Genomic DNA, 19,045 nt, shown 5'->3' with positions numbered 1-19,045 from the left:
TATGAGGAGGTAGCAGTGTGCAGAACAGTGGATTTGGAAACATGGCACCCGGTTTCAATTGTTAGCTCTATCAATGACTGTATGATCTTAGGCCTCACTAAACTTTCCTGGGTCTTGTCTCATCTGTAAAATCAGGGGACTAGATGATCTCCAAAGTCTCTTCCAACCCTATTATTAGAGTTATCCAAATGTAAAATTCATTTTCTTAGGAGGCAGTAGGTTTCCTCTTACTAGAAGTCTTCGAGCAAAAGCTGGATGACTATTTTTGGGTACAACATGGAAGGCAGTCTTTTTCAGGTTCGAGTTGGTCTTTGAGGGTGCTTTCAACTCTGAATCTCTGATTCTTTAAAGTCATTGGGGATATCAGGATCATGATCTAATGCGGAATCATGAAGAGAAACCCAAGGAAAAAAATCATCTTCTACTTGATAAAGCCCTCAAAGCTGTTTCCAGTATCTTTGCTTGTCAGATCAATAGCCTGGAAAATCCTAAGTAACAAGACACACTGGTTGTATAACCCTGAATAACACTTAAGTCTGTGCTGCAACTTCCCACCTGCATTGTGTGTCAGAAATTGAATTTGTGCTTACTAACCTTGGAAAGCCTCGATTTATAATCCTTAGAGGAGGAAAGCATTTCATGCATCAGGGAGGAGAGTCCTCCAGGGAAGGGGGAGCGAAATATTGATATTATGGGCTGAATCTTCCTCTCAATCGAAGTTTTCTTTTGATTTTACATTTTTTAAAATATTCTTCTTCTTCTTGGCATTAGGTGGCAGTGTTGCACCATTTCCTTGACCTTCCAGCACAAAACAATGAAGACCCAACTAATTCATAACGAAAATATCTCTTCCCACAGTAAATCTAAGGAAATCAAAGATTTATGTTGGAATCAGTACCTCCACTAGATAATTCTGAGGAAGGTCCTTTGCCATATTTAGCAGAACAGAATCCCATTCTGAGTTAGAAGGTATTGGCTTTATAAGTTAATAGTTTTCTTTGAGAACGATCGACCTTAACTGTAAGCACTAGGGACCAAAATTCATTTGCCTGGAAGAATCTGCCCTCCCCCCCCATAATGTATGGAGGAGTTACGTGATTGTTCTCAAAGCAGAGCATTTCAGCACTCAAGCAGGATTCTCTGAAGTGTGGGAAAATGATATTTTCTTTTTCTTCCAGGAGAATTTGCTAGAAGAAACTGCTAGAAGGGATTTAACACTATCCGGGTTTAACAAAGCATTTGAGGGCATCCAGCTAACTGTTACCACAACTGCTTGCCTCTTATCTTTCCTCCTTCATCTCACACTCATCACCAGACTTTGTCACTTGCAATTCATCCAGTCTATATTTCAAGGGCTAATTAAATATGCTAATGAACAATTTATTTTGTAACAAACAGAAATGCTACATTTTGATTGCCTGTTTTGTGGTGAAAATTAGGGAGGAAGGGCAGTGGGAGAGAAGCAAAGGGAAGGAAAAGAGAAGGAAAGAGGGATAGGGAGAGAGATAGAAAGAGAAGGAGGGGGAGAGGGGGGAAGAGAAGGAGGGAGAGAGAGAGAGAGAGAGAAAAAGGGAGGGAGAGAAAGGGAGGGAGGGAAGGAGAGAGAGAGAGAGAGAGAGAGAGAGAGAGAGAGAGAGAGAGAGAGAGAGAGAGAGAGAGAGAGAAACAGGGAGAGAGGGAGGAAAGGAGAGAGAGAAGAGGGAGGAAGAGAGAAGGGAGAAAGAGAGAAGAGAGAGGAGGGAAAGGGAGAGAAAGAAGAGAGAGGGAGGGGAAAAGAGAGAGAAAGAGAGGGGGGTAGGATGGAGGGAAGGAGAGAGAGGCATTGGGAGGAAAGAGAATGAATAAAGCTAATGAGATCTGGAATAGAAATCTCAGTAAGTCGGCAGCTGAACATCTAAACTATTTAAAGTTTTAAAAGCACTAAGTCTTAACTGAAAACATATGTCTAGGGTCAAATTAATATGCAGTAGGTCATAGTAAGTAGCTACACTTTAGGATATGCACAATCACTGCTACTCCTAAGTGACAAAAGATAGCGTCATATCAGTCAGGACAGTCTTTCACAAAAGTGACTGTAAAAATCCTCTCCTTTCAAATAAAATTTTTCTGCTTCTCTTTCTTTGTTTTCTTCAATTGCTTCCAGGTCACTGTTTGTGAAAAGCTGGATTTAAGGAGATTTAACCTAGTCTCTCTTTATTTTCCTGACATGCTGGGTACACTGCCAGAGCTATAGTGGCACTGAGCTGGGCTAAATAACTAAAAGGAAGGGCATCCAAAACTGTAGGAATCCTCCTGAGACTGAAATTTGAACTGAAAAATTCCCATAGTTTCCTATCATTGATTAGACCGATTCCATGTCCATTTTCTTTTGGCCAGTTTCTTAGGCTTGTCTTTAGACTTTGGGGCCATGAATTCCTTAAATGGTACTAGAATTCTGTCAATCAGTTCCATATAGCTGTCACTTGGGTGTTGCTGGAGTATTTCTGAAAAGCCAGTGTCATTTATCTGTCTAATTTGTGTCATAAACTAACTGTTGTACGTTGTTTACTGTGAGTGTTTGCACTTTCCATTATTGTATGTCATATTATAAACCCTGAGAGGAAGGTGTGCCATCTTCATTCAAAAACATTCGCTGATTTCCTACTGCAGGCACAGTTTTATAGGAGGGAGATGAGACCAAAGATAGAAGTGGATAGGGACTCTGTCTTCAATTTAAGTTGTAATTTAGACCATATTATTTTTGTAGTTGTTGATATCATACATATTTACTGTTCCCCAATTTTTTCCTATGTATATTTTTTGATATCCTAAATTAGAGTATAATCTCCCTTGATGGATAGAGACTTCCTTCTGTCATTCCTTCTTTCCTTCTTCTCTCCTTATTTCTTGTTATAGCATCTCCCAGTGAGAGGCAGTTTGCCACAGTGGATAGGGAATTGGATTCAGAATTGGGAAGACCTGGGTTTAAGTCCTCCCTCTGATAAATCCTGATTATGTCACTCTGGACCAATCACCTAACAGTGTCTCAGGCACTTTATAAGGCTTTAAGTTGTAAAACAAGTTTCGCATCTGTACTGGTGGAGGGACTTTCCATACCAGATATTTTTTACATCAATAAAATCACAGGTCCATCCAGGATAAAAAAAAAATCCTTTAGAAGCACCTAGATTTATAGCATGAGGGGACTTTAGAGTTTACCTAGTCTGAATTTCTTATTTTACAGATGAGGAAACTGAGACCCAGAGAGATTAAGTGACTTGCCCAAGGTCACAAAGGTAGTAAGGAGCAAATTTAGGAATTTAACTCACATTCATTCTATGATATTGAATCCAACAATTTTACCCCTACACCACATGGCATAAGATAAGGACTTAAGTAAATGCTTATTATTCAATAAAAACACAGGTCCAATTCAAAAAACCTAAAGGGAAATCATGTGATAAAGTGGAAAGAGCGGGGGATTAGAATTCAGATTTGGGCTTTTGTCTCTTCTACTAACTAGTTATGTGCCCACGGGCAAATCATTTCGTCTGTTCCTCAGTTTCTTCATTTTCCAAATGGTAATAATGCTTGCCTAACCTATATCAATGGATGACAGCAAAAGTCAAGTGAGATAATATAAAAGATGCTTTTAAGATTAGACAGCACTAACTACATTTATTAATTACTGACTAGACAGTTTTGCCCAGTATCAAATACAGCATCAAATGAAGAAGGATACTTGAATGCTTTTTGATGGGGATGCTGAATAATCAATGGGAAAGACTGAGAAGGTCAGAAACAGGGTAGAGGAAAGCTAACAGCAAAAACCAAAAGGTTGTTGCTGAGTTTGTTTTTAAGCTACAGAAGGGGGAGGGGAAGGTGAAGATAAAGATCTATGCTTCCCTTTTTAGAGGTTCACTAGCCATTTCTTTAATTGCTAATACAGTCTGCCATAATATTGTTCTGACACCTCCTTGGTTTTGTGACTTTGTGCATGAATGCAAAGTAATAATGATGAGGAGGAAGAGGAGTACGAAATGTACAAATAAGTGAGGAACAGGGTGACTTGTCACCCCTCCTCTTACTTGTTTACATATCTCTAAAGCAGCCTCCCCAACTCCATCTATCCTGACCTTTCTATTCTATGTGGTTTGTCCCATTTTGCAGAAGAGTAAGATATGGTGTAGAATATTGTTCCTTGTTGGCAGACAAGATAATCAAATTTGGGTGCCAGAGTCCCAGACGGAACAGGTTTTGTGGATAATCTATACTACCTTTAGAAAATTCCTGCTTCTTCTATTCCATTTACTCTTTCTCTGACATTGTTTCTAACTTTATTCCCATACCTTGTGAGGAGGCCCCATGGGGTACTAGCTTTGGAATCAGAGGCTCTGGGCCAAAGACAGGTCCTTGAGACCAGGTAACCCTGACATAGTCCTATAATTATCTTGGGGTTGAGTATCTGCAGCTATAGAATGAGGGGGTTGGATTAGATGACTCCTAAAATCTCTTCCATCTTCAGATCTATGATCCTATGATGTTCTTGAGTAATGTAAAGGAGAATATCCATGGTGTCCATGGTGCCTGGTCCTGGTCCTTGGTCCCTCTTCTTATTTACTCTATACTGTTTCACTGGTGATCTCTTCAGCTCCTAGGATTTCACTTATGTCTATGCAGGTGATTCTCAGATCTGTATGTCTAGCCCAAGTCTCTCTACTGAGTTAAGCCGTTCATCACCGACTACATTTTAGACATTTTGAAATAGATGTCCTGTAAGCATCTTGTGTTCAACATGTCCAAAACAGAACTCATTATTTTTTTCTCTGAACCATCCCTTCTTTTGAACTTTGTTATTTCTATGAAGGGCACAGCAAATCTCCCAATAACCGAAGTTCACAAACTCATTGCCATCATCAACTCCTCATTCTCACTCACCCAACATATGTAATTTATTGTCAGATCTTATGGCTTTTACCTTTATAACACCTATCCTGTACATTGCCTTCTCTCACGCAGCTAACACCTTAGATTAGGCCTTCCATTTCTTTCACCTCTTGCCCGGGCTATAGCTTATCTGTCTTCAATAGTAGCATTCTAATTTGTCTTCACTGGAGAAGGAAATGGCAGACCACTCCGGTATCTTTGCCAAGAAAACCCCAGAAGAGATCACAAAGACTCAGACATGAAAATGACTCAACAACAAAATTTTTTCTTCATGCCTCATTCCTTCCTCCTTTTGAATACATCCTCCACTCAGTTGCTAAGGTCATTTCAAACAGTAACAACAAAAACAGCAACAATGAAAACTAGCATTTATATAGTGCAAATGTACCAGGCACTGTGCTTTACAATTATCATCTCATTTGATCTTTACAACAACCCTACAAAGTAGATGCTATATTAACCTTATTCTACAGTTGAGGAAATGAGTCAAAAGGAAGTTAAATGACTTGGCCAAGGTCACATAGCTAGGAATTGTCTCAGGCTGGATTTGAATTCAGGTTTTCCTGACTCCAGGCCCAGCACTCTATCCCCTGTGCCACCTTGCTGTTTTTTTCTAAATTATAGGTATCATTCCCTACCTATGTTGCTTCAGTGTAAATCTGAGCATATCATCCCTCTTCTCCAGTGGTTCCCTATTATCTCTAGCATCAAATAAGAACTTTACATTTAAAGCTTTTCATAAGGTGCCTCCTTCCTACCTTTCTAGTCATCTTATTTCCAACCCATCTCTTCCCTTCTACCTCACCTCCCAACCCTTTACAATCCAGCTACACTGGTCTACTTGCCTTCCTTGAGCTCAATATGCCAGCTCCTAATGCTCTGCCCCCTCACCTCTGCCTTCTAATTTCCTAAGATTTACCTCAAATCTCACCTTCTTCAGGGGGATTGTCACCTGCCCCCCTTAAATGCTGGTGCCCTCCCCTTTCAGATTACCCTCCATTTACTCTGGATATAGCTTACGTATAACTAGTGAATTATATGTTCATACCTTGTTAGAATGTAAACTTTGTAAGGGTAGGGATTGTTTTTGACTTTCTTTGTATGACTTTATATGCCCAGTGCTTCGTGTAGTACCTGGCTTATAGTAAACTCTTACAAAGATAAGCTCTCTGAAAACCCCAAGTTTCCTGTTTGTTCTTGAGTCAAAAAATATAAAATTGAGCCCTCTCTCCTAACGATCTAGCATCCTTGGGTTAGTAAATGAATATTTTCTGTATTTTATGTGCCCCTCAGTTTCTCACAGCATTTGCCTTCCCCTCCTTAAGGCTCTAGGTTCTTCCCTCCTAGTGAGGTTCTCTATTTTTAAAGGAACTCTCACTTTCTTACATCTGGAGGATGAGCCTTAGCCCTTTCCACTTAAAATTTGCTTTGGTGGTTTCTTGATCCTCATTTTCAAATCAAAGATACACATTTTCTAAATGAGGTTTAGGTTACAAGGGGAGAATATCAGGGTCAGGGCTTGAATTAAAGCTTCAAGGTCTTAATTCCTTGACCTGAAGCTTACTTTCCTCAGCCATTCTTCATAAGAAGCAGGGCTGGTGATAAGCTCTTATGGGTCACTTTCCATTAATGGATCTCATGTCTCTTTTGAAATAATAATTACCATAAGAACTTTGGGGGAACACTTCTGTTATCTTACCAATAATCTGAGACATTGGGCCTTTTCCAAGGCAATCAATTAGCATTAATTATGTACTTGCTACATGCCAGGCACTGTGGTAGTTGTTGGAAGATAGAAATAAAAAACCAAATCAGTCCCTGTCTTCAAGGAGATTTCATTCTGTAGGGGAAAATACATGTACTTACATATACTTTGTGTTTGTGTGTGTGTGTGTGTGTGTGTGTGTGTGTGTGTGTGTGTAAGCATGGGGAATAGACACTATCAGTTGGGGGATGACTAAAGACCTGATGTAGGAGGGGGCATTTATACTCATACATATCTATATCTATACACACACACACACATATATATGTGTATATATATATCTATTTGGGTCTAATGGAAGCCATCATTGGGGGATGGGGGGAAGGGAAGAAAGAAAAAGAAATTTACATGATTATTTTGTTGTTTATTTGAAAGGAATAGCAAATTGTGTATAGTTCATTTGCAGTTTCATGAGCAGTCATCTTTTTTATTGTATTATGTTATGGAAATGCTTGTTTTATTCCATAAATTAAAAAGGAAAATGGAAGCCAGGGATTCTAAGAGGCAAAAGAGAGGAGAGGATGCATTCTGTCCTTGGAGAAAAGCCTTGGCAAAAGCCAAGAGATGGGAAATGGAATATCATGGATGAGGAGCAATAAACAGGCCAATTGGTTTGGAATGTGGACTATATGAAGGGCAATAATATGTAATAAACCTGGAAAGGTATGCTGGAACTAGATTGTGAATGCTCCCAACCCCCCTCCCATCCCCACCCCAACTCAAGCTTGCATTTTATCCTAGAAGCAAGAGGAAGTCACTGGAGGCAACTTTTCCAGCAGGAAAGCCAGGCTTATGCTTTCAGAATAGCATTTTAGCAGCTTCGTGGAAAATGGATTTGAGAAGGGAACACCTTGAGGCAGAGAGAGAGTCCAAAGAAAGGGTACCCGGAAAAGTCAATGAAAACTTAGATTGCAGACACACTTTTTTCATGGACAAAGAAATTTAGGACTAGATGGAACTTGAGCAGTGACTTGATTCAATCCCTTCATTTTGTAGAAATGAAGACACCAGACAGTGGTCATTGAGCTTTGGATATCCTGAGGAGGTAGCTTGGTCAGAAAGGCACAATCTGGTTTTGAAGACTAGAAAGAGAGTTCGAATTTCATGTCTTTCCTGACTCATTCCTTTATTCAAGTTACTTAACCTTTTGGCATCTTTGCTTCCTAATCTGTTGAATAGGTGTGAGAATTCTGTTCCATCTCTCATACATGTCTTAAGAATGTGTTTTTGTGAAAGAGTATATGTATGCCAAATAAAAAGCCATCTTGGGATGGTATCCAATATGGGACATGTGGGAATATTTACATTCTATGAGTTTCCAAAGCTTGGCTTAAGACATTTGATCTTTTCCACTTTGCTTTTTTATGAGGGTGATTTAATTTTCCCTTCTCACTAAGGCAAAGGAAAAGCCACTTACCACCCGAACTAAGCATGGATCTGTTATATAGATATATCTTTTTAAACCAATGCAGAAATGACATTAGGAGACTCTCTAGATGGCTCAGCTGAGGCTGTAGATATTTGTGTTAAATAGAATGGACTCCACCAGCTTCCTTTACAAGGAAGGTCAGGTGGCACCCACTGGGAACATTCTGGATAGAGAGATTTTTTTTCTGGGTTCAAACAGACTACAAGGTGTGGAATCTTCATGAAAATGATGCATTATGTCTGTCCCTATATAAAGAATACTGAATGTAGTCAGCATTGGAAAAACATGACAATTTTGCTGGGGATTCTTTCCAGAATGAAACAACAATAATTAATTGCTATATGTCAGCAAGAAGGAAGGTCTCCAGGGAACTGTCGTTGGCCCTTGCTGTTCAATATTTTTATCAATGTTTTAAACGAATAGGTGGATGACCAGATTATTAAATCTGAAAACGACACAAAGCTTGGAGCCCAGAGAATGAACTGGATGGCAGAGTCAGAATGTAAAAAGACTTACTTAAATATTCCAGAATGATAGGATAAAAAGACTAAGATGAAATTAATAGGGAACCATATAAAATTCTACACTTAAGTTAAAAAAAATCAATTGTACCGGTTGGGGGAGGGATATATGGGATAGACAGCAGTTCATGTAAAAATGTAGGGGGTGGGGTTGGTGGATAGAACATGCATACTATTGACCTAGTGATCCTAGACATATACTCTGAACTGTCTTTTCAGAACTGGTAAGGGGTTGGTGTTCAGCTATTAACTGGTCCTACTGTGAATACACTGCAAGACTGATGGAGTGTGAGATACAACCAGTGGAAAAGAGTTGCAAAATTCTGACCTCTAGGTACTCCAAAATTGTTAGCTGGTTGTTTTACTTTAGCACTTTCTTCTGGGATGGTCTGTTTTACCAGGGAGAAGGCAGCTCTTGGTAGTTTGCATGGCCTCAGGGATAAACATTTACACTACCAATCTTAGTGTGCCTCAAGCTTCCAGCAAGCCATTAGTTTCCAGCTCCAAGAAGAAAACAGAAACTTGGGTGAAGAAGATGGGGGGCGGGAGGAGTGGGGCAGGAGAAGAGTCTCTAAATGCAACCACCAAAACGTTTTTCTTTTTTTCAGTTAATATCTGTGGAGTGTGGGGGGAGGGGGTTAGGTGTATGGCAGTGCTTATGGCTGGGAGGGGTTCAATAAGTGCTAAGCATTCTCATTCTCTTCCCCAGTAATGAACTGCTCAAATACAAATTCTGCACCTCAACTGAAGTCAGCTGAGGATGGAATTTTCCCAGGAGAATTTCTCTCCTGCTGCATTACATGATTACCTCTCCTTTAATACTAGACAGTGTAGGCACCATTGAGAGGATTATAATATTGAAATCCTTCCTATCAGTGATGGAAATGGTTAAGATTAGTTCTGAAATATATGCAGCTGTTAAATCAGAAAGGCATTAAATTTTAGCTTAAATGTACCTTACCAGCTGGGGTAAGGGATCCATACCGAACCTTGTGAAGTGGACCTATTATATGATGTACTCTTTCGATTCAAGTCCATTTAGTGTACTTTTTGTATCGTCGGGCTGGTTGTGACTAAAATTGTATCACTGGTCATAATCTTTAGAGTTTGGAATCATATTTTTTTTCCTGTTGGGAAGTTATACAAATTGTTTGTTTCCATTTTTTTGAACCTCTGTTAACATATTTTAAAAGAACTAGGAAAATGTAGAGGTTGGAAATTATTGTGCAGTTGAATTCAACAAGTATTTAAAAAAAGAGACAGGAGAACTTGAAAATCACTCTATGTTATATGTATTTAGAAAGAGGCAATGGTTCATTCGGCTAAGCCAAAAACAATGGATGTTGGAGGTAGGAGTTCTAATTCTGACTCTGATTTATACCTTGGCTCTCTGACACCACAAAGTTTTCTGTAAAATGGAATTCTGTCCAACTTTAAGGGATTGTTGCCAAGGTTAACTAGTCATACATAATAAAGTTCTTAGCAAACACACAATAACAAACACACAATATTCTAAAAGGTTAATGAAACACACAATTCCAATTGTTTTTGATATTTTGTCATGCATCCTCCCCCCCTCCCACTTGGGGATAAATTAGCTAGTTAAGCAATGGAAGGAGTATTCTTATTTGGGAACACAAAGGTAAAAATTTAAGGGAACATAACGCGAGGACATGTGATACAAGAAAAGAAACATTAGTATTATGTAATATAAGACTCTAGAGATCTCTATGTATTCACTTAGAGAAAGTATTCAAGTGTATATGTTACTGTGATAGATTAGTAGCATTTAACATTCCCGTTATTGTGCTCTATATTACAACTAGAAAGGGTTATAGACTTGGATTGTATTTCCATGATGGCACTGAAATTCAAATGTAGTCATTAGCTTCATTTAAATAATATATTAATATCCCCCTCTCCTTGCCCTGACATAGATACCTTAAGAGAAAGGTAAATATATGTTTGTAGGTATATATCATGTACATGTATATATATACATATATATATACACACACACATATATATCTATACATATATAACATGCAGCATTTAGTTGATAGATATTCTCATGATGAACCAAGAAACTTCATTATACCTTCATGTTTACCACTCTCAGCTTTCCCAAACTTTCTGTGAAAATACATGAAGGAATGTGAATATCCTTTGTACATACCTGACACAAAAGTACAAAACCACAGGTCCTGACTTTTTGGGAAAGTCATGTTCCAACACTCGGCGATCTAGCTGGAGCCAGTTTAAATGTCCCCTGAGAAAAACAGAGAAAAAATTGAAAGTCTGTAGTATTTCCAAAGATTCTTGGCTGTGTGCGTCTGTGTTCATGTGTTCATATTCATGAACAATTCAGCAGAACCTCTAAATGAGGTGTGCAATATGAGGATAAACCTGGAGGTTTTGCTTAATGGCATAGGGACTAGTAACTTGTAGGCATTCTTTTGTGATATCATAGGGTCAGTATTTGGAGAAAGCTCTGAAAATAGTTAGTAAACATGAAGTCTAATAGGAAAAACCCAATGACATGAGGATACAAAATGATCATTTATATTTGGTTTCTATTTCCAAGATTTCATTGAAATTCAAATAAAGTCATTAACTTCATTCAAGTAATTTATTAACAAGTCTCCTTTCTCTCTTGTTCTTTTCCCCTCCACACTCTTTAATGCCTCTTTCTGAGGTATTCAAAGCACTTTATATATCTTTCATCAATCCATATAATTTCTCTATAGAAGTAGATGGAGAGAAAGCAACATTTCCATTTAAAATGGCCAAAGACAGCCATTGAACAATATAATGAAGTTATAATTCTCTTCTTTTCATCTTATACTTATTATTTTTCTACTTTGGGGTTGATTTTGATCTTTGCTTTAATTCATCAATGACACTAAATACTTGAAAGTTATATCCCCTTGAAAAGTGGAAAAACATGGCAGCCAAGGAAAGATAATGGCAGTTTAGACAACAAACATTTGTGAAACATTACAGAGTGGTAGAAGATTGAAAATAACACCCCCTTATAACATGGTGAAAATCAGAAGAATTGAAAATTGGAGATTCAAAGAAATTAAATTATCCCAAGTACATATATGAAAATGGAAGACAAAAAATAGGAAATGGAAGAGATGAGCCAGTATTTCTATTTTCTATGTTGATCTATTATCAGTATAAATGTGAGTTTATATTATTATTATATCTTCTGATTATCATTACTCAACAAGGCTTAAAACAGAGAAAGAGATGAATATCAAAGATGTTCACCAACATTACAGGGGCTGTTTTGAGCAGTACCCCAATGGAAGGGGGATGTCTATAGATGATGAGGTTCCTATTTGTGGATGACATTGTGCTGACATCATCAGTGCCTAGAATACTACATGACCTCCTTAATGAGATCCACAGGCAATCAAATAAGTTCAGCCTAAGAATCTATAAAGGAAACTTCTAATAGATAAGGAGTTTCTATTGCCTACACTATGGCATATAGTTGGATGAATTGAGTTAGTTCATCAAGCTGGAGTCAAAATTGAATAGGAAGCAAGAGCACCAGCTGGATTAAATTTGGACATTGCATAAAGCTTTCAACAGTCTCCAAATACTTTCTTTCACAAAAGCTTGAAATACTCTTTGATGCGTCACTTTTACTGTCCTTCTCTCCACTCAGCTGCCAAAGCTTGTTGAGTCTACCTTCACATGTCTCACATCCATTCTTTTTTCCCATTCACCTAACTGCTAACCTAGGTCAGGATCTTATCACCTCTCAGTTGGACTACTGCAATAGCTTTCTAATTTTTCTTCTTGTCTTAAAACCTCTCCTACCTTTAATCAATTCTCAACAGAACTGCTAAACAGATATTCCTAAAAGACAGGTCTTACCATCTCATTACCCTACTAGAAAAGCTCTGTTGCCTCCCAATTGCTTCTAGGATAATGATGATGATGATGTTGATGATGATAGCATTTGTACAGTGCTTACTATGTGAACAACCCTGGGAGGTAGGTGCTATATTATCCCCACTTTTCAGATGAGGAAACTAAGGCAGAGGATAAAATAACTTTTCTGTTTGGCATTTAAATCTCAAAATCTAGCTCCATTCTATCTTTGCATGCTTCCTTCACTCTTTATGCATTTTGTGTTCTAATCAAACTAGCCTACTTGCTGTTCCCCAGACATGACATTCTATCTTCCACCTCTGTGCCTCTGCACAGGCTACCCCTCAATAGCCTGGAATGCATTCTCTCTTCACCATGGTTTCTTAGATTTTCTAGCTCCCTTCATGGATCAACTCAAGAACCATGCATAATCAACGAAGCTAAAAATTCAATGGGAAATAGTTTCTGGGGGAAAATCTTTGTAGCAAATTTCTCTAATAAAAGTCTGATATCCAAAACACATAGCCAGCTAACATAATTAAATATGTAAAAGTCATCCTCAAAACATAGTTAAAAGATGTGAAGAGGTTTCAATTAAAGAAACTATATGAAAAATGCTCCAATTCACTAATAACAAGTGAAATTAAATTTTTTTTGTTTTTTTTTGTTTTTTTTTTGAGGGTTATCATGGATTTCAATAGTCAAAACAATACAATTTCACACATACATACACGTGGAAAGTGCAAAGGGAGAGAAAAAAAGTTGAGAAATAACCAGACAAGTAATCTTCCAGGAATCAGAGTGCTGGACTAATATTTGGGTCTTTTGACCTCAACCCCATCAGCCTCCATTTTCTTTCTTTTCTCAATAATTGCACTGATCTTTTTCCATTGTTGATCAAGCTCTGCCTTGTCATTTGTTTATTCGAAGTGTCTGGTTTTCCGACCTTCTGACATCTTGATGCCACACTGGAATGCAGCTTTAGGCAAAGCCTCTTTGTTATTCATATATTCACTATACTCTTCCTGGGTGTCAAAGTCCCATCAACCCAACGGTCCCTTCTTGTTACCCTGGTCCATTTTGCCAAAATCCACCTCCTCATCACTGTCCACAGCCATGTCATCCATCGTGGCTGGATAACACTCTGCGTAACTGTTGGACATGCCAAAGAAATCTCCCAGCTGCTTCTTATCTTCTGGCTTCTTCAGTGATTTGCCACCTTCCCAACCAGCAGAACCAGCAAACTTTTCATCGATGGACTTTATCAACTCCTTGGCAGATCCAGGACCTTTGTCAACATCGATGGGCTCATCATCCACTTTGGGCTTCTCAAAATAGCTGTGTCACTTCTTCTCTTCTCTTTCCTGGTCCCGCTCTCTTTCTTGGTCTCTCTCCCAGTCCCGTTCTCTTTCTCTCTCTCGTTCTCGATCCTGGTCCCCATCTCACTCCCGTTTACGGTATCGCTCCCGTTCTTTTACCCTTGGAACCTTAGTTGTTGACGGTACATAATCTCCAATGTCTTCAAATATGTTCATGTCAGCCTCCGGAGGTTTCTTCTCATCTAGTTTTCCTTTGTCCTTTTTCTCCAGCTTCTTGTTCCAGGTGCCCTGCTGCAAGTAGGAAAGGATCTGTGTCAATTTGCTGATAATGATATCATTCATGGTCAGTGTAGTCTGGGCCTCCATGGTAGGACAGTCAGCTTTGCTCCGGATAAGCATGGTGGGGATGTCTGTGTCTGCATATTCATCACCCAGATCTACCACATAGGCCATACGGCCCGGCAGAAATAGCTCATTTCACTCATAAGCTTTGTTCTTGAAGAGCATATGGTAAACATTTTGGCCCAAATGCGTCTTAAATTCAATCTTATTTTCAGGGTCTTCATCTTTCTTTGTTTCCTTCTGAGGTTTCTCCATCATCTCCTCTTCTTTCTCTTTGCTGGCCATCTCAGCTCAAACCTTCTGGAGAAGGGCAAAATCCAAGTCTTTCACCAAATGAGTGTGTTCCATATCACCACCCAAGAACTTGGACTCTTGACTCAACTGTCGCCTCTTCTCTGCAGCAGATTTGTCAGCTTCAGCAGTAGATCCCACAGCCCTGTAGTTAGCTGTGGTACTGATCAATTCTGTTTCCTCATAATCTTTGTTCACACCATCTCTCCATTCTTTGGCATGGTCCCGATACTTTTCTGCTAGCTCGCTTTCACGCTCAATTTCTTGTTGACGGAGTTTAGCATAGTAGCTTTTTTTTTCCTCCTCCGTGCTGCTGGATCTTCATCCTCATTGTATTCCCTTGGCATCTCATGATGGCGAGATTTGGACGGTGATGCAGAGGTGGGTGCAGCTCTAGGTGTCATAAGAAGCTTCCGAAAGACTTCATTGGTGAGTTTGGACTGGTGGAAGGAATGAGGATTGTCTACATAGTGGCCACCCGGGGCTAGCGGGTTGGAGAACAGTTCACTATCTCGTTCCGGCATCCTGACCTCAGCTTCAGCTCCCAAAACAAGTGGCACCCGTGAAATGCAAATTTAAGAACCTCTCTGATTTGGTAAGGATGGTAAGGATGACAAAATATGAAAATGACAATTGTTGGAGTGGGTGGGGCAGGATAATTCCACTAATGCATTCACTGTTGTGGTACTGTGAAATGGCCCAACCATTTAGGAAAGCAATTTAGAACTATACCCCTTCCCCTACATCACTACATCATTGATACCACTGCTAGACATATTCTCCAAAGAGGTCAAATACAGAGGAAAAGGGAAAAGGACCCATATGAATAAAAAATACTTAGGGCAACATTTTCTGCTGTAGCAAAAAATTTAGAAAGTGGGCACCTATCAATAGGGAATGGCTGAAAAAATTGTGGTATATGAATATAATGGAATATTATTGCATTGTAAGAAATGACAAATATGAAAAATTCAGAGAAACCTGGACAGATTTGTATGAACTGATGCAGAGTAAAATAAATAGAACCAAGAGAAAAATTTACATGATGACCACAGTTATTCAAAGAAAAACAATTCTGAAGGAATATAAGACTTTGATCAATATAGTGATCAATCATGACTTGAGAAAATCAATAAAGCAGCATGCCACCTTACCCTTAGAGAGGTGACGGACTAGATGTATAGAACAAGACATGCATTTTCAGACAGGTTGAATTATTTTTGCTTGATTATACTTATTTTTTAAAGGGGAGGGTAGTTAGTGGGTAGAAACAGAGATGCAGAAAAAAGGACATCAAGGAAACATCAAAAAGTGAATAGAAAAGAACAAAAAGGTGATAAGGGAACATAAGCAGGGCAGTTTTGTGACTTCCATGATAAATATAATATGTAGAAGTTCACAGTTTCATATATAATCCCATTTTGGGGTTTTTTGTATAATGAAACATTCATATTTGTTCATAATTGTTGAATTCACAATAAAAAGAAAATTTAAATGAAAAAAGGGAAAAAATTCTTGAGTACTATTTCTAACATGAGGCTTTCTTGATTCCCAAAGTTGTTAGTCTTTCCCCTTTAACATAACTTTATATTCAATTTGTGCATATTTTGTGCAACATGGTTTTAAAATTGACCATCTTCATACATAGCTTATGAGGTTACCACCCCTCAGCCTGCTACTTGATTCATCATATTCATTCCACATTCTAACATAACCCAGGGGTGTGTTTGAATATTTCTTTATTAACTACTAGATTTGCTACTTCCTTTTCTTTAGTAAATCAATTATCTCCGAGTCACCTTCCCAGTTTTCTAATAACTAGCATTTATATAGTACTTTAAGGTTTCCAAAACACTTTTGCATGTTATCCAAAGAAACAGATTTTCCCAAAAGCAATTGCTCACCTCTCTCCATATCTGTCAAGCCCCCTAATATGATATTATAGTTACTTGCCATAGTACTATTTATTTACAGAGGAACAGATAATAATGGACATACTTTTCTAAAAACAGAATTTTAGCTATGAAAAAGATCACACCCAGAGTCACTTCTAATCATTATCATTCCTCTTGACCTATCCTCATTTCTGATTGAGTCCCTCCTTTCGGTTTTTCTAGATAGCAGCCAAAGTCTCTCTAGAATCCTTTTCTTATTTATTTTCAATATAAGGGTATAAAAATAATTTATATCCATTTCTGTCCTCTCCTAATCTCTTGCCAGATATGACAGCTTCCTCTCTAGCACGACAGCTAAATCTCTTCAGTCTCTTCACAGACTCATGAAATTCTCTCTAAAATGTTTCTAAGAGTTAAACTATATTAGCAGAAAAGAAATTCTCTTCATATTCTTTCTCATTATCTTTCTTGGTTTCTCTTCAACCACCACATCTATTTCTTTTCAGGATGACCGTTGAACTACCAATCTCTAGCAGACTTCTCATAGAAAATGGCAAACTGTAAACTATCCTAAGTTTCCAAAGTATTCTTAGAGATAAAGAAGCTTCTCTGCGAGAGAAGCAATTGAGGCTGGTGTTACATTTGCATTTATTCATCTGTGCATATAACGGTCCCACCAATATAAAATACATTCCTGAGGGCGTAGACTACATTGTTTTTGTCTTCATAACCCCAGCAACCAGCACAATGAATGCTCCATATTTTTAAAGCCAACATGTAAGGCTATGTCTGTGAATCATAGAACACCACAATCTTCCAAAACTAAGAGTTACACAAAAGACAATGTGTGTGTATGTATATGTGTGTGTGTGTATGTACCATATATACACATATGTAATATTATGAAAGCTATTTATAACTACTATATGTATATATGCACACATACATATACATATGCATGCATGTATAAAACCAATGACTTGTATGAAAAAGTGGTATAAAAGAGATCATTCAGGAAATATATGATCAGAAAAGAAGATAAGTTGGTCCTATAGAAAGAGCAAGAGATAATAGAGGGATGGTCCAAGTACCTCACTGGTACATGCAAAATTTTAAAAGACCCAGAAAAGGCCCTATAGTTTATTGGATGCATATGAGGTTTTTTATTTTTGATTTTGTTTTGAGAATGGATCTCCCTATCTCACCCAGGCTGAAAGTTCAGCACTCATGAGCCCAATCTCAAAGCTGATTGGTAGAGAAGATTTAACCTGCTCTGTTTCTCTGACCTGGACTGCTTTACCCCTTCTTAGGCATGCTGGTGGCCCTCTGCTTTCAGGGGCTTACCATGTTAGTGCTAGACTTAGTATGAACACTCAATTGGCTGTAGCTCAGCATTCTAGAACCCAAGAGATCTATCAGCCTCAGTTTTCCCTAGTGGCAAAGATAATAGTTATAGGCCCCTACTCCTAGTCTGGAGTACATTATTTTTGGTGAAGGATTGGATACAAATTTCATACAGAATGAGAAGGCATAGATGGGTTACAATCTGTACCACTGTAGGCTATGTATACCACTATATAGGTCCTGGAATACTGAAGAAAATAATTCTCTACACTTATTCCATCTTAGTTCATTATCCAGTGAGAGACAAAATTTAGCTATTCCCTACAAAAAGTGGCTTTTTTGAATTTTGGACATTAGCTACATGACAAGAAAAATAAAATAGTGTTTGATATGAGGTGTCCTTTTTTTCTCTGTTAGCCAGAGACTCTACCAAGAATAGGTAGGTAGAATTCTCTAACGCCTGCAATGATTTGGAGGCTTTCCTGATTGGCTGAGAGTGAGTATAGAACCATGATTCTTATGAGGGGTTCTTAACCTTTTTAATGCCACTGATCCCTTTAATAGTCTGTTAAAGAATACGAACTCATTTTCAGAATGTTTTTTTAATGCATAAATAAAAATGCATAAGAATACAAAGGAAACCAATTATATTGAAATAGTTATCTATCTGCACACATATACACTTGTGAAAACACGTTTACACATGTGTATACATGTACATATATATGTGTGTTTTTAAAAGCTTATTCTCTTCTGATTACTTTTGTGTGGGACAGCGACCCTTCCCTGAATTAAATTCAGAGGCTTCTCAAGGTAGAAAGTAGAAAGGAATTTTATTGCTTTCTCATGAGAAAGGACACCACCCAAGCAGGGCATTCTAATTATGTTTCACATTTATTCAGTCTGAATAAATGGGCATGTCCCCTGAACAAAGTACAGGAGAGTACAAAGGACTCAGATGGACGCCAGTCCTTTTATTGACTTCTCCTGCCAGGCTCTTCATTGGCTAGATACAACACCCTGACGGCCTATGTCATGCTGTCCTCAAATGGCTCGTTTAATTATTCGCACAAGCCTCTGACCTTTCACCCGACCCACCTGAGGCCTGGTTTCGGCTAGATCAGAGCTCTGACTGGAAGTAGTTCCAATCAGTCACCTGACTTACATTCTGCTAAAGCTGGGGTGGGGGTGGGATAGAAAGATACTTTCACCTCTGTGGAAACAAAACCCTTCCCCCCATCTCTTACACTTTTAAAGTTGTGTATTATTTCTGAAAGTATAAACTTTCTCCTTTACAAGTTAGCTGCTAGAAAAGACACACTAAG

General features: G+C 38.4%; 1 protein-coding gene and 1 pseudogene across 1 annotated transcript in view; both read right to left on the bottom strand.

The window, feature by feature from the left end:
- Positions 1-19,045, bottom strand: part of FRMD4A (FERM domain containing 4A) — a 292,241-nt gene that overhangs the window by 166,347 nt on the left and 106,849 nt on the right. Inside the window, exon 4 of the mRNA XM_036761667.1 lies at positions 10,818-10,910. Within this exon, the coding sequence (XP_036617562.1) occupies positions 10,818-10,910 (93 nt within the window). The remainder of the gene's footprint in view (positions 1-10,817; positions 10,911-19,045) is intronic.
- Positions 13,279-15,005, bottom strand: LOC118852039 (annotated as a pseudogene).

Source organism: Trichosurus vulpecula, chromosome 5 (assembly GCF_011100635.1).
Source record: "Trichosurus vulpecula isolate mTriVul1 chromosome 5, mTriVul1.pri, whole genome shotgun sequence".
Classification (NCBI taxonomy): Eukaryota; Metazoa; Chordata; class Mammalia; order Diprotodontia; family Phalangeridae; genus Trichosurus; species Trichosurus vulpecula.
Note: the sequence above shows the minus strand (reverse complement) of the source record. Positions and strands in the feature narration are given on the sequence as shown.